The sequence below is a fragment of the Pan paniscus genome, chromosome 7 (assembly GCF_029289425.2).
Source record: "Pan paniscus chromosome 7, NHGRI_mPanPan1-v2.0_pri, whole genome shotgun sequence".
Classification (NCBI taxonomy): domain Eukaryota; kingdom Metazoa; phylum Chordata; class Mammalia; order Primates; family Hominidae; genus Pan; species Pan paniscus.
The window spans coordinates 70,359,326-70,380,674 of record NC_073256.2 but is presented as its reverse complement, the minus strand read 5'-3'; the positions used below and the strand labels follow the sequence as shown (position 1 = coordinate 70,380,674).

The 21,349-nt window shown below is 38.7% G+C and overlaps 1 protein-coding gene across 1 annotated transcript in view; it reads right to left on the bottom strand.

The window, feature by feature from the left end:
- The window catches only part of RP1 (RP1 axonemal microtubule associated), a 333,216-nt gene that overhangs the window by 143,826 nt on the left and 168,041 nt on the right, over positions 1-21,349 (bottom strand). The window contains exons 16-18 of the mRNA XM_057303012.2: positions 20,660-20,872; positions 7,001-7,178; positions 824-955 (exon numbers count right to left, since the gene is read on the bottom strand). Of these exons, the coding sequence (XP_057158995.2) occupies positions 824-955; positions 7,001-7,178; positions 20,660-20,872 (523 nt within the window). The remainder of the gene's footprint in view (positions 1-823; positions 956-7,000; positions 7,179-20,659; positions 20,873-21,349) is intronic.

Here is a 21,349-nt window from a genome sequence, read left to right as displayed (position 1 = left end):
GGATTCAAGACATGACATGGAAATAAAAAACTGAGACTAGTCCTTTGCAGCAAAAATCAAAAGGCTCATTTCTCTTCCCTATGTTCATGTGCTAATAGCTTACGATGGTCAACAAGAGACGTCTATTATATTACTATCTAAAAGAAAAGCTAGCATACCCAATAACTAATTTTTAAAAATCACTTTTTTAAAGGTAACATTATAATTTATTTGTCTCCCAAGACGGGTTTTAAAAAAATGGTCCCCCAGAGATGGTCCCCTATTTCATCTTATCCAAAGATGACTAGATTCTGATACACGGAATTTGTCAGATATCATATATTATACTTTCCCGTCAGATAAAAGTTAATACATTTAAGAGCAACAAAAATTATCAAATGGACCAATATAGAAACTAGGAATTTAAGCCTCTGGGACCGAGAGCACTTTTTTTTAAGCTTCAGTTTCTATAACAGAGAAATAGAAATTATTTTTTTCATTGCTTAGACTTTAGTGAGAATTTACTGTTTTTCATAAAATATATTCATAAAATATTTTGTAGGTGATAGTCCCATTGATGTTATAATTTAATACTATCTTCTTTTCAACTCATTGTTCTGGGTGAACATTAAACTTAAGACAAAGAAACACATTTAAAAATATATGTATTCTTTATAATATAAAACTTAAGGCATAAAAAAGCAAGATAACAGCTTACAAGCAGTCCATGTGGTATAACATAATATATGCTGTAAAAATAATTTAATAGTCTTCCTGCAATGGCCACAGGAAGAAATAATGCAGCAAACAAACCGAAAGTATGAAAGCAAAAGCTGTGGCTTACTTGCAGTTGAAGAAGGTAAGGGACTCCTAGCCTCAGATTCTGGGGGTATTTTTTTCTGTTTTTTTGACTCATGGATCTTTTCTTCTTCTTGGCTGGGTGTTGCAGACATTCCCATTGGGTTTTCTCTGCCAACTGAAATTAAGATTTTAAAAGATGCCATCCTTTCAAAATCACTTGTTTCTTCTCAGAATACTCACCATATGTTCAGCTATGCAAGTTTAAGTTTTGCTATTGTTTCCATTTCAATGCCTAGTCAAATCTCTTTACTCAGAATTACGTAGTTAACAGAAAATGACTTCTTATTCTTACCAGCAGGCTGTGCATGGATGGCATCCCTATAAAACCTACTCATTGCTTTGCAAATCCGAACGATAGTTAACATCACAATATGAATCAAACAACTTATTCAAAATGTTTTTCTTATAGATTCTAAATGGGAACTTCTTTAACAATCTTGTTCTTTGCCTTCCTCAAAAGGGGAAACTAAAACGTCATTCAAACAGGATTTCATGTGACCTTACTGAAATACATGAATCAACAAAATATACACATATCTATAAGTAATGGAAAACAATAGCTACTTTTCTACCTTTTACTTAGAAGCAAGTTGTTTTGGAGTCTTGTTTAGAAATAGGTATCTCTAAGTTAAATAATGACTTCAACTTTATAGTATATGCTCCTAAGTGCTATTTATATTTAGGATTTCAAATTCAAGTTGTTTGTGTTCATTTTCTAGGATCAGGCATAGGCATATTGAGTTTTTAAATGGTGGTAATTCACACTATGAATGACTTTAGAGTTCTCATCAGCAACAAAAAATTATGTAAACTTCTGATTCTATAAGATAAAGAGTAAGAAAAACTACTTCTTAATACCACAATTGCAGTCAACGATATAAGATGACTCACACAGTAAGAAAGCATAACAACCTCAAAGGTATGCTTAGTAGAAATTAGCGACACTTATCACACAGAGTGATGGTGCAGACTATACAATACTGGTGGCTGAAGAACTGCCCATGATTACATTGTTATTTATATCCTTCAGGTGTTATAAGATATCATTTCAGACAATAATAAGCTTTTAAATACTAATCCTTTTAAAACATAGTTTTTCCATATGGTTTATATAAAATGCAATGCTGAGACACTAAAAATCGATAATAAAGGAACTTTAAAACATTAAAAAGAAGATAGAAATAACTAGAAATATGTTCATGGAGAATAAATAAATAATTGTAGAGGAAAAAAATTTAAGATTCTTATATATAACTAAGAGTTCATTTACCAATGTAATATAGAAATCCAGGATCTACAAAGAGATAAACTATCTTCCAGTCACTGTATAGCATGAGGAACAAATCAATGTATAAGAAATGGCTTCTGACATTGATGGGGTTACAGCCCAGAGAGAGAACACATAACATGACCTCTGATAGATACTGATGAGTGCTTTAACTGACACAAGCACAACGTGCATAGGGAGCACAGAGGAGAAAACAATTAATGTGCCAGTCCGTTAGAAACAAGCCCAAAAAGGGTTGCACAACAGGGCCAGTCTATGCAGAACTATGAAACAAGAATGAGCATTTTACCTCTCTATCCTCCCCACACTGGCTTCTCATTAATTCTACCTCCACTTCTCAAAAAGTACACCAATATCTCTTTATACAACACAGTAGTATGGAATTCAGAAAGTGGAAGACATTTTCTGGAAATGTCATCCAGCAAGTTCCTATCCCTCTGTAGAGAAGGCTTCCCGTTTTATCTTTAGGCCAGGTGGGTTCCAGAAAGGTGTTCAAAAGCCAAGTACCAAAGTGACCCTCCAATAATACAATACTCTGAATTGTAGCAACCCTTAGTAGCCCTTTGTCTGACTTTTACAATTTAAAAAAAAAAGTGAAAACTGTATCACTAGCAATGTAAAACAAAACCTGTGGTGAAGGTAAAAGAACCAGAGCTGTCTAGGTAGAGATGTTATCAAAAGGTGTATGTTACATATACAGCTGGATTTGGATGATTAGTGACTCACTTCAGGTAGTACCTCATTATATCCAAAATTTAAGCTATATCAAGATCTACCAGACTATAAAGGCAGTAAATCTACAAAATCAACTAGGAAAAGTCTTTTGTTTTATTGAATACCTTCTATTTTAAAAGTAAAACAAGTGAAAACTTACATAATAGCAATTATTATAGTGTCACATTAGTGCATATATATTTTAAACCCATATAGTCTATTTTATCATCTGAAACATATTTTGTCATATTTTTCTAAGACTGTAATATACATAGTCAGAATTTTTTGAATTGGATATATGACAGTATTTCCTTTAGATTTTTATGCTTGAATGATCTTAGCAGACTAGAATGAAGCAAAAATAAAATTTCCAAACATATTTTAATGCAAACTTCCATAAGACTTGAACCTGAAAGAAATTCTTATTGTAATAAAAAAGTAACATCTGAACCATATCTTCAGTCCTGCATTTTTGAGGGGTTACTAATAGCCAGAGTCTCATGATTTATATACAGAGGATGGCTCATACCATAAAACTGGGCTGGAATTAGAGCAAGAGGAGGCAAATTTCTGTGCAAAAGTCAAGTATCTCTTAAAATACTTCTAAAAACGTAGATAGGTTCACTCTTTCCTAAGTATGCTATAAAAATAATAGTACACTGAAGTTAGCAAAAAGTTACATGTTATATTGATCTACAGTTTTTTAAAACAATACCTAGCAGTGTGGTCTTACTGTATGGAATTATAAATGCAGGCTTATTATCTGGAGGAATAGAATGAAGAAAACTTTCAAATCACCCACATATCCGGATAATCAATGGAGAATCTTCTCCATGGGCTCAGTATAATAACTAATCACATAAGCCCAAGGGGTCAGATCTTTTCACACTTTCTCCTGTATACACTGCGAATATAAATTCGTGAAAATAGAGAGTGAAGAGGTTTTACTGCACAAGCTAGCAAGAACAGCTAAATGGTAGTGGGATAATTGACTTGTATTATAAATTCCCAATACACAGTAAATTAAACCAAATCCTTACCAAACTGTAGATGAAAAAAATCAATCACAGAGAAGTGAAATACGCAAAGTGATTAAAAGAGGTGATGAGACGGAATCTCTTGTCTTTCAGGAATCTATCGACTCTATTTAAGTGATAAAAAAATATGCCATGAAGTGCTCTTCCTCTCTTTAATAATCATAACAGCAAATACTTGCACAGCACTTGCTGAGTACCAGACACTATTCTAAGCATCTTACATATGTTAATTCACGTAATTCTCACACCACAACTGAGTGAAGGTACTCTTGGTCCTCATTTGACAGAACAGAGGCAGGTGGTCCAAGAGCTGTGAAAGCATACCACTGGCAAAAGCTCCCCCCACCCAGGACCTGGACACTGGCAGTCTGGCTCTCAGAGCCTGTGTGCTGAAATCCCACCCTTGTCCCTCTACCCTGCTATACTTCTGAGCCTCTTGCTGTTTGGTGGGTGAAACCTGTCAATGAGACTGCCCTCGTTGTAGGCTGAGCAGAGCTGTGCCCTCCACGTGATGGTGTGCCATGTCAGACCAGGCAGCGTGTAGACATTTACTTGAGGTGCACACTCATTCAGGTTGCATGCCTGGGGGCAACAGGTGGAGTCTCTTGAGATGTAAACTTAGATTCTCTTCCTACCACAATCTCTTATCCTATCCAAGTCCCCTTATCAGTCAGGGTGCCTCACAACTTTAACTCTGCTTTCTAGACAACTATGAGGAAAAGTTTAAGCTGAAAAAAAAAGTTTCAGCTTAACTTTTTCGGGGGCTGCTCTATCTCTGTATTAAAATATAAACAATTCAAAACTCCCAAATGTTTTGGGGAGTGAACTTTTTTGGCATAGCGTAGGCTCAATCTATCTTATGTAGATAGTCTAGTTAGAAAATATTCTATTGGGAGGCCGAGGCGGGCGGATCACGAGGTCAGGAGATTGAGACCATCCTGGCTAACATGGTGAAACCCCGTCTGTACGAAAAATACAAAAAATTAGCTGGGCGCGGTGGCGGGCGCCTGTAGTCCCAGATACTCGGGAGGCTGAGGCAGGGGAATGGCGTGAACCCGGGAGGTGGAGCTTGCAGTGAGCCGAGATAGCGCCACTGCACTCCAGCCTGGGGACAGAATGAGACTCCGTCACAAAAAAAAAGAAAAAAAAAATTCTAAAATAATAAAATGACTTGGAGAATTACTATAAACTTTTTTTTTTTTTTTTTTTTTTTTTTTTTTGCAGCTAGAGTGCAGGGGAGCGTTCTCAGCTCACTGCACCCTCCGCCTCACAGGTTCAAGTGATTCTTCTCCCAGTAGCTGGGATTACAGGCGTGTACCACCACGACCAGCTAATTTTTGTATTTTTAGTAGAGACAGGCTTTCACCATGTTGGCCAGGCCGGTCTCAAATTCCTGGCCTCAAGTGATCCACCCATCTTGGCCTCCCAAAGTGCTGGGATTATAAGCGTGAGCCACCGTGCCCGGCCCTACAAACTTTTACATAAACATTCTGTCACTCTTCACAAAATCCCCTAAGATAGAGTTTTTAACACTCAGAAATCCCAATGGAATGCTCTTCTTGTGAAACTGGAAAGTATTATTTTGTATTTTGAAGAAATGTTGATGCTTTCAAACCCTTCCTCAGAATTCCTAGGATTCATGAATCTTCAATAAAATTTCTAAAGCAATGTCTCCTGCATTCCTGCCCTTGTTAAAGCAGGAGGTTGCCTCTAGTAAATAGAGAAGAAAACATAAACCATCCATGCTATAGTAACAGAACTAAATTTTAGGGGCTGTAAAGAAGAATGGCTTTGTTTCTACTGGTTCTTTTAGTACTAATACCCTAAGGTTGACAAATGTGGCCTTTTATTATTTCTCTCTTATGTCTTGCCACAAATTACTTTTCTTCTTCTCAATTCTTTTTCTATTATTTCAATCTCTTCTTTTTCACCTTTTCATCTCTACGTGCTTTCTGGTCATTTCTGTTTTCTCCCTGTGCTCTTCCAGCATGGCAGCTGACCCCTGCTAGCTATTTCCCACTGCTCTTTTTCTACTCCTGTATTCTTCTGCTAGCTTTGAAGTCACCTGTTTCCCTTCAGAGCTCCAGAGGCAGATGGCATACTCACTGTGTCAAGGCAGAATGCCACTCTGTGACAGCCTGTAGGAAAATGAAGGGTGGAGGGAGTGGTGGTATGGATGGCAGTAAACTCAGGTATACTAGCCCAACAGTTTGCAAAATTTTTAAAAAAGCAACTAAAGGCTGAAAAGAAGTTGATGCAGAGAGAGTGAAGAACAGGACCAAATATACCATCATGTTACATCAGGCTCATTTTATTCCTATTCTAAGCTATCTTCTGTGGGATATTATATATACACATACAGTAAACATGGACTCTCATAAGCCAATAGAAGCTAAACAAAAGTCAGACTAAGAAAATGTCACAGATATTGAGTAAGCCAAAATTCAGGGAACCATATCAAGCAAAAATTAGATAGCAATCTAAACTTCAAGGTAATTGAAAAATACAATAGAGTTACTTTATTAGCCTTTGTGTTCAAACACATTTTAAGGTTTGAACACAAATACATGTTTAAATAATGTCCTCGTATCTTCATTTCAATTTGCTAGAGAACAGGAACTTAGATATGAGAGAAACCAGTTTCAAAATATTCACATTTCTGTCCTATCTTGAAATTTTTTCCAAATCCTATTTTTAATCCAAATCCCAATTGTGTTGATCTTTATTCCATCTCTTTTTATACTGCAACCATTAAAAATTAATAGCAATGAATCTGAGAATATTTCTAACAGCCTCATCCCTCTCAGGGTACATGAAGCTATCCTTAAAAAACAAAGATTCAAACATGCACATGTACACAGACACACGAATGCACACACATAACTTTCAAAGTTACAAAGAAGTTCAATGTAGCAAAAACTCTATACCTAATATTAATTATCTGAAAACTTGAGGCAACTGGTCTTCATTATGTTTTCCTTCCATTGCTTCTGGAATGACAACAAACAAAAAAGCCTAGCAGCAGAGATTTGCTTAGTAAAAATGTGATGAAATTTTCAGACACTGTACACAAACCATCATAAAGCAAACCAAAAATCAAAGTATTTCAGAGTAAACATACATTGGATGACTTGTGGATAGAAGCAAACATTCTCATCCTTGGTATAAATCATTGGTTTTGCCTGCCCATCTGACTGAAGTCCAACAAACAATCCTGGGCTCTTCGTAGATTCCAGGCTTATGGATGCATTCTTCAAGTTCTTCTTAATTTTAAAATGACAGTCAACATCTCCTGTACCCTACAATCAATACAAAATGATTCAATAAATGTGAGCAAGTCCTAAAAGACAGAATTTAAAACCAGTTATTTTAAAAGAATATAATTTTGTCTCGTTTCGAATCACTATGATAAATCTAGAGCCTTTTTACGTAAATTGCCCTGTGTGCTTCATCCTATTTCACAAGATCCAGAAACAGAGACCACATGATAGGTTGAGGCAAGGACACATGCCTTTGGACAAAAAGCTCTGAATAGCATAAGAGCTTCAACTAAGGAGAGTGTTGTATATGCTGTATTTCATTTTAGAGTTGCTCACCTCTATGGGTGAATGTAGAACATTAAAATGTGGAACTTTTCTTTTAGAAAATACTCTAAAATGGTGGGAAAAGTGCTATTCTTACCATAAGTCAATTTACATTTAAATGTAAACCAATTTTCTGTGCTATTCTGCATTTTCCAGATTGAATTTTCATAAACAGCATGCACACAAATGATGCAAAGACTGTAGAGGAAAATATTCAAGAATCGAATGCCTAGCAGTAATCTATACACCCTCAGATTGTTATAACACTTCTACATTCTTTAAGCCATTTATAATCTAATATTAGAAAATATTTTGCCTTTCACTGTTTTAAAAGTTTCTTTATAGGATTTCAGTCCCAACTAATGACTTTTGTAAGGATGGATTAAAATTTCCAATAGCAACTAGTATTTTATTTGTGATACAAATTATATTCTGGTCTCCCCTCAAATGTGAGCTTCTTTCAGTAAGAACCAAGGGAGTCTCTCTCTCTTTCTCTCTCGCTTTTTATAAAGTAAGCAATTTCTATCTTCTGTTCTTGTTCTAAATTCAATAAGATTCTGGCCTTGCATTGTTCATGGTCGAGTAGAGAAGACAACCACATATACAGATAATAAGTAGGGGAAGGTGAGCTGGGGGTAGGGATAGGAAATTTCAGGTGGAGGGGCACCATAAACTAAGACAGAGGGGCCATAGGCAGCATGGTGTATGGATGAACAAGCACCTTAATGATGCTGAACAATACAGAAGGTAAGTACAGAAAAGCAGCTTCCGTTTGTTGCAGCATAGGAAGTTTGGGCCTTACCATAGACCATCTGTGTTCTTTCCTGAGATTCCCAAACCTCCTAAATAATGTATTTGCATACATTAAGGTTTACTCTTTGTGCTATACAATTCTGTGGGTTTTAACAAATCTATAATGTCTTGTATCTGTTATTACAATGGCATACAGAATAACTGTACTGCCCTAAAGATCCCCTATGCTTCATCTATTTATCCTTTCCATACTTCCCTCAAACCCCTAGCAACCACTGATTATTTTACTGTGTCTATAGCTTTGCATTTTCCAGAATGTCCTATAATTGGAATGGTATAATATGTAATCTTATCATACTGGCTTCTTGCAATATGCATTTAAGTTTCCTCAATGTCTTTTCATGGCTCATTTCTTTTTACTGATGAATAATACTCCATTGTACCAATGTACCAAAATTTACACATTCACCTACTGAAGGACATCTTGGTTGTTTCCAGTTTGGGGTGATTATGAAAAAAGCTGCTATAAACATTCATGGACATGTTTAAGCTCTGGGTCTAGATTCGTTTGTAGGCATATGGACATCCAATTGTTCCAGCACCATTTGTTGAAAAGTCTACCCTTTCTCCATTGAGTTCCCTTTGCTCCTTTGTCAAAGATCACTTCACTGTATTTGTGTGGGTCTATTTCTAGGCTCTCTATTCTGCTCCATTGATCTCTGTGCCTTTTCTTTCATCAATAACACACTGTCTTGATTTCTATAGCTTTATAGTAAATCTTAAATGTAGGTAGTTTCAGTATTCTAACTTTGTTCTTCTTCAGTATTATGTTGGCTATTCTGGGTCTGTTGCCCTTTCATATAAACTCAGGACCAGCTTATAGATAGCCACAAAATAGCTTGCTGGAATTTTGACTGGAATTGTATTGAATCTATGATAAAGTTGGTAAGAACTGACAACAACCTTGAGTCTTCCAATATATAAACAAGGAATATCTGTCCATTTATTTAAATTTTCTTTGATTTTTTTCATCAGCATTTTCTAGTTTTCCACATAGAGATCCAGAGTATATTTTGTTAGATTTGTACATTTTTATACTAATATAACTGGAATTATGTTTTTAATTTTAAATTCCAATTGTTCATTGCTAGTATATAGGAATGCAATTAAAATTTGTATATTAGCCTCGTACATTGCAACCTCACTATAAACACTTACTGATTCTGAAATTTTTTTGTTGATTCTTTGGGATTACCTACATAAAGACTAATATCATCTGTGAGCCAAGAGAATTTTATTTCTTCCTTCCCAATCTGTATACATTTTGTTTCCTTTTTCTGTCTTATTGATTAGCTAAGACTTCCTATATAATATTGGAGTGGTGAGAGATGTCCTTGCTTTGTTCTTGATCTTAAAGAAAAAGCATCCAGTTTCTCACTATTAAGTATAATATTAGCTGCAAGTTTTTTGGTAGGTATTCTTAATCAAGTTGAGAAAGTTCCCATCTATTCATAGTTTACTGAGAGTTAGTCTTTTTATTTCACCACCAATATTCAATCAGCCATGAATATTCAGTAATCCACATGATCTATCAAATTTGACTCAAACTCTCCAGTTTTGTCATTACTTCCCAGATTTTAGGCCCCATCACCTCATTCCTAGATCTAACTCAAGTAAGGATAATATTTGTGAATTCTTTAACTAATATATTCTCATTGCTAATTCTTCCAAGGCTCTCTTACCTACTAAATCAACAATACTCATTATGTTGGCATAAGAAGAATCCAGCCTAGAGCAAAAACATCTTTGCTCAGCTTTGAGCTTCCAAATGGAAGGGTTTTAACAAATCTGTAGTAAATTAAGATTTAAAAAGGTGCTTTTTATTTGTAAAAGCAAGCTTTATTGAGAGAGAAAATGGTTGACAAAAGAAATTCCAAAATTGAACTTAATATTCCTAGAACCTGGAGGACGGGACACCTGAGAGTTTAAATGATGAAGCCACTGAAAAGGTAGATACCATATATTACATAGAGAAAACTGCCACCCCACAAGAAGAGAGGTGCATCCGATTCTGAAAGGAGGGGCTTGGGACAAATGACTAGAAGAGAGACAACTCCACTTGGAGTTGATTCTTGGTGTAGCAAAGAAATAAGGGGCATTAGAATCATCCATATATTTTGGGAGAGAATCTCAACAGCTGAGGGGCTATCCCAGGAAACTTACACACTCCCCTTAGAGTATCCCAGTGTTTAGCATAGTACTAGAGCAACATGGGGACATCCAGAAGATGGATTAGAAATGCTCAAGGAGGGAGTCTGAGAAAGTAACACTGATACAGCTTCCTAGCTTCTCCGCAGCTCACATGGAGACATCAGGGGATCTAGAAGTTATCCCATGCCTTAATGGCAGACTCAATTATTGAGAGGACTGGCGATCTGGGAGAGGGCTGGATTTGCTACAAGCTGCCCACTGAGTTAGGACCGTTAAGACCAGAGGTTATGCAAGACTCTCAAGCCCTATGTTGCCCAAAATGCTCTGATTATAATATCAGTCATATTTGAAATTAAACACAATTGGTATATCCACATTCAGGGACAAACCAAATCAGCCACACTTCAGTAAAGACCAGTGTGGACCTCAAGAATGGTCTATGTCCCGTGGCCTTTTTCCATGATTTTTTTTTAAGTCTTTGTACCAAGATATCAAACAAGGATGAGGGAAAGGAGAAAAAAAGAATAAATAATTTAAAAAAAATTATTATTGACCTGTAAAGGACTAACCTTTCAACTAGATAGAAACCAAGATATACAAGCATATTCTGACAGAAAAAAAGAAATCCATCAGTCAAACTAAGCACACTGGAACATACTAGAATTACTAGTGCACTTTAGATAAATTATGGGCTTTTCAGCCAAACTGTGTTTCATTATAGTAATCTCATAGCTACTCTTCCAAACTTCCGGTTCTCAATAAACTAGCACATGTTCCACAGTGAGGCCAGATTTATGAACTTGAATATTATTCCCAAACCACTATCTCCCCAAACTTAGAACAGATAACGTATTAAAAATCAATGTCATTTTACATTAAAGATCTCAAGGAATTGCTCATGACTCACACAACAGAAAATTTCCAAACCAACACTGAACTTGGTACTTACTTCTGGTATTGAACTTTGCACACTATGGCGTATTTGTCTGTTTACGTTCTTCTTTTCCCCTTTTAAATCACAAGTTTCCTGAGAGCAGGGAGCATGTCTTAGTATATCTACTGTAGCACTAGTGACAAGCAGTTTCTGCCTTTCAGTAGAAACTCAGTATCTGTTAACTCTAAATTTCTTTTTACTAATTTCTAATCTCATAATTTGCTCATGTAATGTCCTCTCCTCTCTTTGATAAAGAAAAGTGGAATTATTCTCTTGCTCTAAAATTCACCATTCTAGGAAACTTCTCCTACTCACCCACTCTGCTCAAATCAACCTGCCTCTCCTGAGCCTTCGCAGAAACACTTGAACCACAACTTGAAAGGGATTACCAATTAACTATTGTTCTCCAGATCAATGTTGTATGCGTATTTGTCCCCTCTAACGGTGCCTGAAGGAATGGTATTTTTAACCTCCACTAAGTATAATTAGTGAAAATAATAAAAATTGAATATAACTACATTTCAAAACAATAAACCTTTAGTTTCCTTTATTTCCTCTTTCCTGCTTTCATTTAAAAATCTCTGCTTCATCCTTAACTCAAATACAAACTGATTAAAGAGATGTAGATGGGAACTAAAACGTGAGTTCTGAATGCAAAAGGTGCGCCTTCCTACACATCTGCAGCAAACAGCAACTAGACATAGCCAGGTTAGAATATCTGATGCATGCTCACACCACTGCAAGCTACCATAACATCTAATGCCCATTTCCCTCTATTTGGCTCTGTTGCAGTAGAACAACTCCTAGTTACCATCACCCAAGTGATATTTTAGCTTCTCATACTTAATATTTGTTAAGCACTTACCAAACGTCAGTTCTTGCTGTACAGTTTGGGATATTTCAATAAACAAAGCAAACAAAACTCTCCCCACTGTGGTGCCCGCATCCTAGTAGTATACATTCTACACACTGGAGTATTATTATGCCTTCTCTTTTCCAAGGTGAATCACTCAGCAATTTATTCCTTTCTTAAAGGCTATTTGCCCCTGATAGGGGAAATCTTTGTTGCTGTCCTTAAGGCCCACTGTATATCCTTCAAATCTCTTTCATGCTGTAAAGATTAAATACATAGACTGTGATCTACAACAAAGTAACCACTGACAAGTTCATCTTGCCAGCTGCCCAGATACAGCTAGTTTATGAAGATGGAGGAATTGCAACAGAGAATGAGTTTAATGCATGCAGAGCAGGCTAAATGGGAGACTGGAGTTTTATTATTACCCAGATTAACCTCCCCCAAATTTTTGGAGGCCAGGGTTTTTAAAGACAGTTTGGCAGGCACGAGGCTAGAGAGTGGGGAATGCTGATTGGTTGGGTCAGGGATGAAATCATAGGGAGCTGAAGCTGTCTTCTTGCTGTCTTCAGTTCCTGGGTGGGTGACACATAATTAGTTGAGCCAGTTTACTAGTGTGGGTGGCACCAGCTGGTCCATCAGAATGCAGGGTCTGAAAAATACCCCAAACTCCAATCTTAGATTTTACAATAGTGATGTTATCCATAGGAGCAATTGGAAAGGTCTGGAGTCTGGCTTCATGACTCCTGAGCCATAATTTTTAATCTTGTGGCTAATTTGTTAGTTTTACCAAGTCTGTCTGGTGCCTAAACAAGGAAGGGGTTTGTTACAGAGAGGGACTGTTATTATCTTTGTTTCTAAGTTAAACTACAGGCTGGGCGCGGTGGCTCACGCCTGTAATCCCAGCACTTTGGGAGGCTGAGGCAGGTGGATCACCTGAGATCAGCAGTTTGAGACCATCCTGGACAACATGGTGAAACCCCGTCTCTACTAAAAATACAAAAATTAGCTGGGTGTGGTGGTGGGCATCTGTAACCCCAGCTACTTGGGAAGCTGAGGCAGGAGAATCACCTGAACCCAGGACATGGAGGAAGACAGCTTGCAGGTTAGAAGCAAGATGGAGTCTGTTAGGTCAAATTTCTTTCACTGCCATAATTTTCCTACGTCAGATTTTTCCCACTAACATAATTTTTGCAAAGGCAATTTCAGTAATAGTGAAATGTAAGACCATTTTTTAGAAAATTCAAACAAAATAATTTATCTTGCATGTAGCTATGTATGTAAACACAATTTTATTCAGATCAAGTTTTTTAAATTTTTTGATTAGGTAAAACATGATTTATAATTTTTACATAAAACTAAGACTTTCACTGAATTTTATACTTTCCAACCCACTGGTCTAGCACCGTGTAAACCTAACTTCATCTATATGCTTTCATGTGTTTTTATATTTCAACTTCTTATACATATGAATTACCTTTAATTTTTTAATTTGCATGCGTAGAATATACTTTGAATGAAGAGGCAAAATTAGACAAATCCACAATGACAGAATGTTTCCTAGTTTCTACAAACTAAACTCTTGCCCATAGACAAGTATCCTGCCAGTGTGGGGTATGTCTGTGTGCATATCTTGGTTACAGTGATCACACTTGAGCTTATTTTTCCTACAATTCCTACATCTTTTTTTCCTTTGTATTCATGCTTAGTGAGTTCCACCCATGTTATTTTAAAGTTTATTTTTCTTCTTTAAATTAACACCCTTACAAATGTCCCTATGAACTGCCTGCTGTTTGTTACTAACCTGAATTTCGATTACATCAAATCTATTAAGGTGATTTACTTATACAAGATAAAAATTTCATGGTAACAGAAACAGAAATATTTGTTATACGATCAGTGTCACTTGATTTAAATGTAAGTGTATTTGCCTATAAAAATGTTTCCAAATTTACAACAGCAGACATGTTGGAACCATTAATGTTTTTATTCAATTCAATTTAGTACAAAAAAAAAAAAAGCATTTCTTGAGTAGCTACCAGGACTGAGGCACTGTTGGGTTTTTAAGGTATAGTAACATGACCATGCATTACCATTTACCTTTGAATGCATCTTAAATCCCTTTGGAGATTATAAGCATGCCTTACCATAGCCTCTAAACATACGCAAACTAGGGTAATTAAGAGGACTGTTTTCATTCTGTTTTCAAGGGTAATGTCATTCCAGTCTAGTGGTTCTTAGTCAGATATAATGAAAGTGAAAAATAATATGCTTCGTTGTTATGTATCAATACTATTTCTTAAGAACAAGGAAGCACAGGCATTTTGAGTAAAATGACTTACTACCAAAATTTCAGATGGAGAATTTTAAAGTAAGACAACAAAATCAATGAGTCATTAAACAAGTCAAAGAAAACACTACAATGGAAGTAGCAGAAGTAAAACATAAATGAGGAGTTTTCTGTGGAGGCTCTTCTCTATAAAAGTACCACAGTAAAGGTTAAAAATCAATATTTTCTGAGTGGCAGACACCATCAGGAGGTAGCCTCAGAGTGCTCCTTTAGGCCTCTGCTAATGACATATTGTTAATGCACAAAACAACTGGTGACCCACAGGAGAACCCTGATGTTCAGTGACAGCATATGTGAGAAGCCACACTCAAGGGGCCAATCCCAGTGAAGAGCTAGGACACCACAGCTCTGGACCAGGCCTGATACTTACGATGGAATGCAGGAAACACTACCCTAAAATATGGCATCTTGGCACAGTGAGTATTTTAAGCTGAAGGAAATGAGAAAACTGTGGAAGCAGGACGGTCTCCCAGACCCTCTCCAGCCCACTCTCTCCTGAAGTGGGCCATAGAAACTGAAATTCCCTCTCCCCTGTCTCTCCCGATGTAGGCCACAGAAACTAGAATTCCTCTTGCTTCTTCTCCCAGGAACCAGCCCACAAAACCTGGAAAGGTCACCTCTCTGACCTTCCCTCTCCTTGTTTCCCCTAAAGATCTTCATGTGACAGGTGTCTTACTTTATACCTGGAGGAAAGAAATATCACACAGTGACTCCAAGAAAAACCTGAACAGACAGGCCTTACTAAGTTCCCCACAGTTCATTACCATTAGATCATACCCTTTCGTTCTCCAATTATACTTCTGCATAAGTATCTATAAAAATACAAAGTTTTCCCTAGGTCTTTGGATCATTTCTTAAGCCTCCTGAGCTACATAGAACTTACTGAAGTGAATTTGTATGCTTTTCTCTTATTAATCTGTTTTTTTGTTATGGGTCTCAGCCGGGAAGCTTGCAATGGGTGAAAAAAAAAATCATGTTTTGTCTCCTACATTTACAATCATTAAATTTAGAACAGAAATTCTCCATCCCTGGCAAATCTTTTAATAACTACACAAAAGGAGTCATAAGATCATTTACATGGGTCAGTTTTAGGTGAAGACCTGCTGCGGGTGTTTGCTTTCCTAATTGGTTGCTGTGTGAGCTTAGGGTTAGGAGGCGTTACTACAAACCTAAGAGCGCTCGCTCAGCCTTGGAATGCAGCAGACACTAAAAATACAGTCAGCCTCCTCCCTTTGTCTTGCTGATCTGGTTATAGTATCAGGGAATTCACCACTGGCCAAAGCATTGCCACACTTTCCTATGATTTACAGAGTATTCAAGAGCTTCTGGCTTTATGGACAGGCTGTGTAAAATTTCAAATCTTTTAGCAATAACTTTCCAATGCAATAATCTTCCAAGAACAGGATTGGAATTTTTAACAGAAATAATAGGAAGCTAGAAACCTCTAGAGAATGTTTGAGCCTCTGAGCCTCTGAGTTTAGGAGGCAGAAGGGCAAAAGTTACCGATGTACAGTATGATGTAGGTCAGGAAGATCTTCAAAACCTTAACGTTAAGCTAAAGATTTTTACAAATGTCTATTAAAAAAACATAGTAACAGTATTTTCTCTGTAATCCTCAAGGATTACACTCACCTCACCTTATTCTGGGGATTGACACTGAACTGATACACATTGGTAGAGCCAGATACATTTTTTAAATACTGTAATATTGACAGCAACAGGAGTCAGAGAAACGCTAGGCAGACAGGAGTGGCCCCTGGCAAAACTCCACCTTTGAGGTGAAAAGCCTGAAACCCACAGCCCAAAGTGAAAACTTCCATCCTTGTGTGTCGGCTCTCTCCTGATTGTTTCTTTCTGAATAATGTCTTTTTACCAGTCGAATGTTGCCTTTTCCAAAACTACCTATGGCCTGCCCCACCTCCCCATCCTGTGCCTATAAAGACCCAGACTCAGTCGGTAGAGAGGATAAGCAGCTGGACATCAGGGAGAGGCAACTTGACTTCAGAGACAGCGGCTGGATGAGGCAGAGTTGGCTTAACTTCAGGGTAGAGTGACCTGCCCTTCCCATCCTTTTTCCAGCTCCCCTCTCCGCTGACAGCGACTTTCATTGCTCAATAAAATTCTCCACATCCACCATCCTTCAATTTGTCCATGTGACCTCATTCTTCTTGGGTGGTGGACAAAAATTCAGGATGCACCAAGTGCGGGTAGCCAAAAAGGCTGTCACACTGGCCCTTTGCCCTCACCGGTGGAGGGCAGCTGCCCTACACAACGAGGCAAAGGGCCCACAGAACTGATAACACACTGCTGTCTACAGACGGTGGGACTGACAGAGCATTGTAACACACCCCTTCTGGGACCTTGGGGTTGCAGGCACCCCCATCTGGATGCTGCCATGGGGCCTGCACAGAGTTTGCTCCTGCTGGTGCTAAAGCAGCTGGCCAGTTTTTGCACTCACTTGCTCCAGTGCCTGCACTTGTTTGCTCGCGTGCTCCCTCCCATGAAGGGTTGAGCGGGGCAGGCTAAGCAAAATGGGCACCCCTGTTGCAAGACCTGCAAAGGGGTCAAGAAAATATCCTGCATCGATATTTTCATATTGGATGATGAATAGCCATCGTCTGAGCCCCCTTGTGTCTCCCTCATGTTCTGGTTGCCCTAGAATGGGAGAACCCCTAGAGGTCACAGCCCACTGCCAGGGTTAGGCGTCAGGGCCTGGATCCCAGCACAAAAACATGGGGCCCTGATGGCATGGCCAGCCAATGCCTCATCCACATCTTGGACCTTCAAGGATCCTTGCTCCTTGCTTGTCCTGAAGGTTGCACTCCAGGAGTTTCAGTGTACCAAACTGCTTGTTAAATACAGTATTTTGAGTAACACCCCAGCATATATGGACCTGTTATTTCTGGTTTGCCCCTTTACACAGCTCCCCTTACCAGTGTTTTTTGCATTTAGCTACTACTTTACACACATGTGTTGCCTTCAGAGGCCTCAGAGGAGTGACCTTAACCCTCTGGACAAGCCTCATGTAACCTAGCTATGGTATGCTTATCTCCAAAAGGCCTAGAGAATCTCTGCCTTATGTGCAATATTTCTTATTTTAATGTTCTGTATATCAAATTCTGTGTAACCAACTCATTTATGCTCTTTCACCTTTATCAATCAATTTCACTGGGTTCTCCATTTTGGCTATCTCTTCCCCAAAGCAAACAGAATAAATGCCTCTGGCTTTTTTCAAATTGTGAAATATCTCTAAGAAGAAGTGATACTTGGGTTTGAAACTCCAGTGCATGATTGCCTGCCTCAGCTCAGCTCAGCTCAGCATGATTGCCTTCCAACATACACAGAAGTCCTGAACCTGGCATTTCATCCTGAGAAGCCCTTCAGGAAGGGAAAACAGAAGGGGCTTCCAACATTGATGCAAAGCAGCACAACATAGGCTGGCATGGCACAGAGTGTTCTCCCACCTATTTCAGAGCCACTCACTCACCTGACATGCTGTCAACAAGGCTGGTTCTTGGGAAATTTCTAAAGAAAACTTTGGTTTTGTGTTTAGAATCGCCTCTGCCTCATGTATCCTGACTCTGGTCTCCTCATGGGGGAAAACCAGTTTCTCCATCCTGTTATTCTCAGTCCTCCACAATGGGGCCTTAGGAAGTGGGCAAACCTGGACGAAGCCTCAGCTCTAAGGCTACCTGGGGACTCTGGGTGAGATACTTAACCAGGCTCACACTCAGCTTCAGCATCTGAAGAATGAGCATGCCAATAGTTTCTTTGTGGCAGGATAATACTTCTGTGTTTTAATCTGTACAACTCCATCCAACTTCCTGTGATCACCAGATTCTTTCAATTGAATGCCAAGGACTTCTTCCAGTCCCTCAGCCCCATCAGATAGAGCTGAGTCACCCATAGCACAAATAGGAAGAAAAAGCATGAATATTAAGTGTAGGACAAAAAGATTCTGCTAAAAACTTACAGAGGAAGTTTACTCACTGGGAAGAATAAGATAACCAGCACACTGAGAAAAAAAAAAAAAAATGGAAGAGTCAGAGAGAGGCATACAGGCTGGAAGTGAAGAACCAAGAAATCACCATTCAGCTGGGCTCAGTGGCTCACGCCTGTAATCCCAGCACTTTGGGAGGCCGAGGCAGGTGGATCACGAGGTCAGAAGATCGAGACCATCCTGGCTAACACGGTGAAACACCGTCTCTACTAAAAATACAAACAAAAAAAAATTAGCTGGGCATGGTAGCAGGCACCTGTAGTCCCTACTCTGGAGGTTGAGGCAGGAGAATGGCATGAACCCAGGAGGCGGAGCTTGCAGTGAGCCGAGATTGCGCCACTGCACTCTAGCCTGGGCAACAGAGTGAGACTATGTCTCAAAAAAGAAAAAAAAAAAACAGAAATCACCATTCAGCTACAGTATGAGGCAGCTAAATAGAAAGTGAGCAACCACTGAGCTATCCCTTTGGTTACTACCCAGGGAAGATAAACATTTCCAACGTTGACCCATTTCCCACTTTGGAGTGACACTTACCTGTGCCTCTAGAAACTCTGCCCAGCAACTTCCAAACACAAACACAAAAGCATGTATTACATAGTAACACATTATCTCATGGTTCTGAACACTCCTGCGAGCCCCAGAAGGGAAAGGCTTGTATAACTTGTGAATGTTGAGGATAGGAAGGCTACTTACTGATGTTCCTCCCAGGACACCCTGTCCTAGGGGGTGACTGAACAGTAGATGAAATTGTACTTCTAACTAGTCTAGTCATAGTAATAATGTTACTCATTTTTATCCCAATTAGTCCACTTACCAGTGTAAAGACTACAAGCACGAGTTTGTCTCTTAAGCTTGGCTTCCTCTTCTGTGAAATGGTGATAAAATCTACCTCATTATGCACTTGTGGGTAGATCAGGGATATTAACTACACGTGTGTATGTGCATGTGCTTCGCCTTTGCATTGTGAGCATCAGTGCAGCTCACCTGACACAAACTCACCAGTCTGCAGCACCGACGGGGACCCTGGGAACCATGTAGGTCAAAGTCCTCCCTCCTCATACCCCAACAAGCTCATGCAAGTTCTCCCTTATAGCTAGACATCATGACTGGTAAGAAGGGAGAGGGCGGACCTCAGAATTTATTCAGAAGATCTAATTTAAACTAAACTATTTTAAACAATAATAGATGGAGAGCATTAACAGGAAGGTTAAATGTGCAATCTTACTTGTTCCTCACCCCACAGAAGAATTATGAATATATATAAACTGTTATGTTAGTTGTCTTCCACATCCCCTCCTAAGGCTCAAGGTGTTAAAGAAAAACCCCTGTCTGGGCACAGTGTCTTAGGCCTATAATTCCAGCACTTTGGGAGGCCAAGGCAGTGGATCTCTTGAGCCTAGACATTGGAGACCAGCCTGGGCAACATGGCAAGACCCTCTCTCTACAAAAAGTACAAAAATCAGTAGGGCATGGTGGCATGCGCCTATAGTCACAGCTACTCAGGAGACTGAGGCAGGAGGATCACCTGAGCTGCTGTGAGCCGAGATTGCACGACTGCACTCCAGCCTGGGTGACAGAGTGAGACTCTGTCTCTAAAAATAAAAATACAAAAAGAAAAACCCCTAATATTTAGAATTTAAAATAGCTTCCTTAGTCAAGTACAGGGTTTCCAGTGGTGGAAATTCAGGCACCAAAAGGAGCAGTAAGGAGACACTGTTGAGCTGGCCTTTCTAGAACCTTGGTTCTCAAAGCATCATTCATGGACCAGCATCAGCAGCCACAGCTGAGAGCTTGTTAGAAACGTAAACACTCAGGTCCCACGCCAGCCTTCCTCAATCAGAATCTACTTTCTAACACAATTCCCAGGTGATTTGTACATACATTACATTTCAGAGGCCCTATCTAGAGGGTCAGGATTCCTCTCTTATCTTACCAGGCATGTGGCTGCTCTCCTCACTTATTAAAAATACCAGTCAAGGGAGACCAACACATGTAACATTCAATTTCCAAAACCCACTCAGAAAGTGCTATTCTCATGTCTACAACTGGCAAATGTCTTAAACATTTGCTGAGAGAAACAAGAGCAGATGCTTACTGTTCCATCGCATCGGCCATCCTTGATTCTTAGATACATTTGTGCATTTTTCACACTTTCAAACATGCAAATCCCAGAGCTGATTTTATGCACTTTCCAGTAGGATTTTTCAGACTGGCTTCCCACTCCAGTGCAGCTTCCATCAGGCTGGAGACACAGGGCCTGACACAGGCTTGTAGCAAGCAGAACCACAGCACTGTTGAGGAACACCCCCTTCAGAGCAACAAACAGAACAGAAAGGCAGTCAATAACAGGCTCGTGTTTTGCTAGAGGGAGACAACTATAGAGGCAATTCTCTTACTGAAGCCATAGTGACCAGGAGGCTTGGTGGCTGAAAACGAGCAAAAGAAGTAAACAATGTAACTGCTATGCAAAAGTAAACAAAAGGAGGTTGGTTTACTTCAGTTATCATTTGTTGACAGTATAAAGGCCAGCATGAGATGCTACAGAGATTTTTAAAAGATACAAAACACAAATATTTCTCTTAAGGAATTTACTATCACCTTAAACAAATAATGTTAATATTAATATAAAGCACAATAAAAAGTATGCTATAAGAGTAATTGAATTATGGAATACCCTCTATGGATATTTAAATGTATGCATATAGGAATGAATGTAAAAAGATATCAAATACAAATAAGATATATTTAAGAAAATCCTATGTAATCATTAATTTAAGAGGAAGAT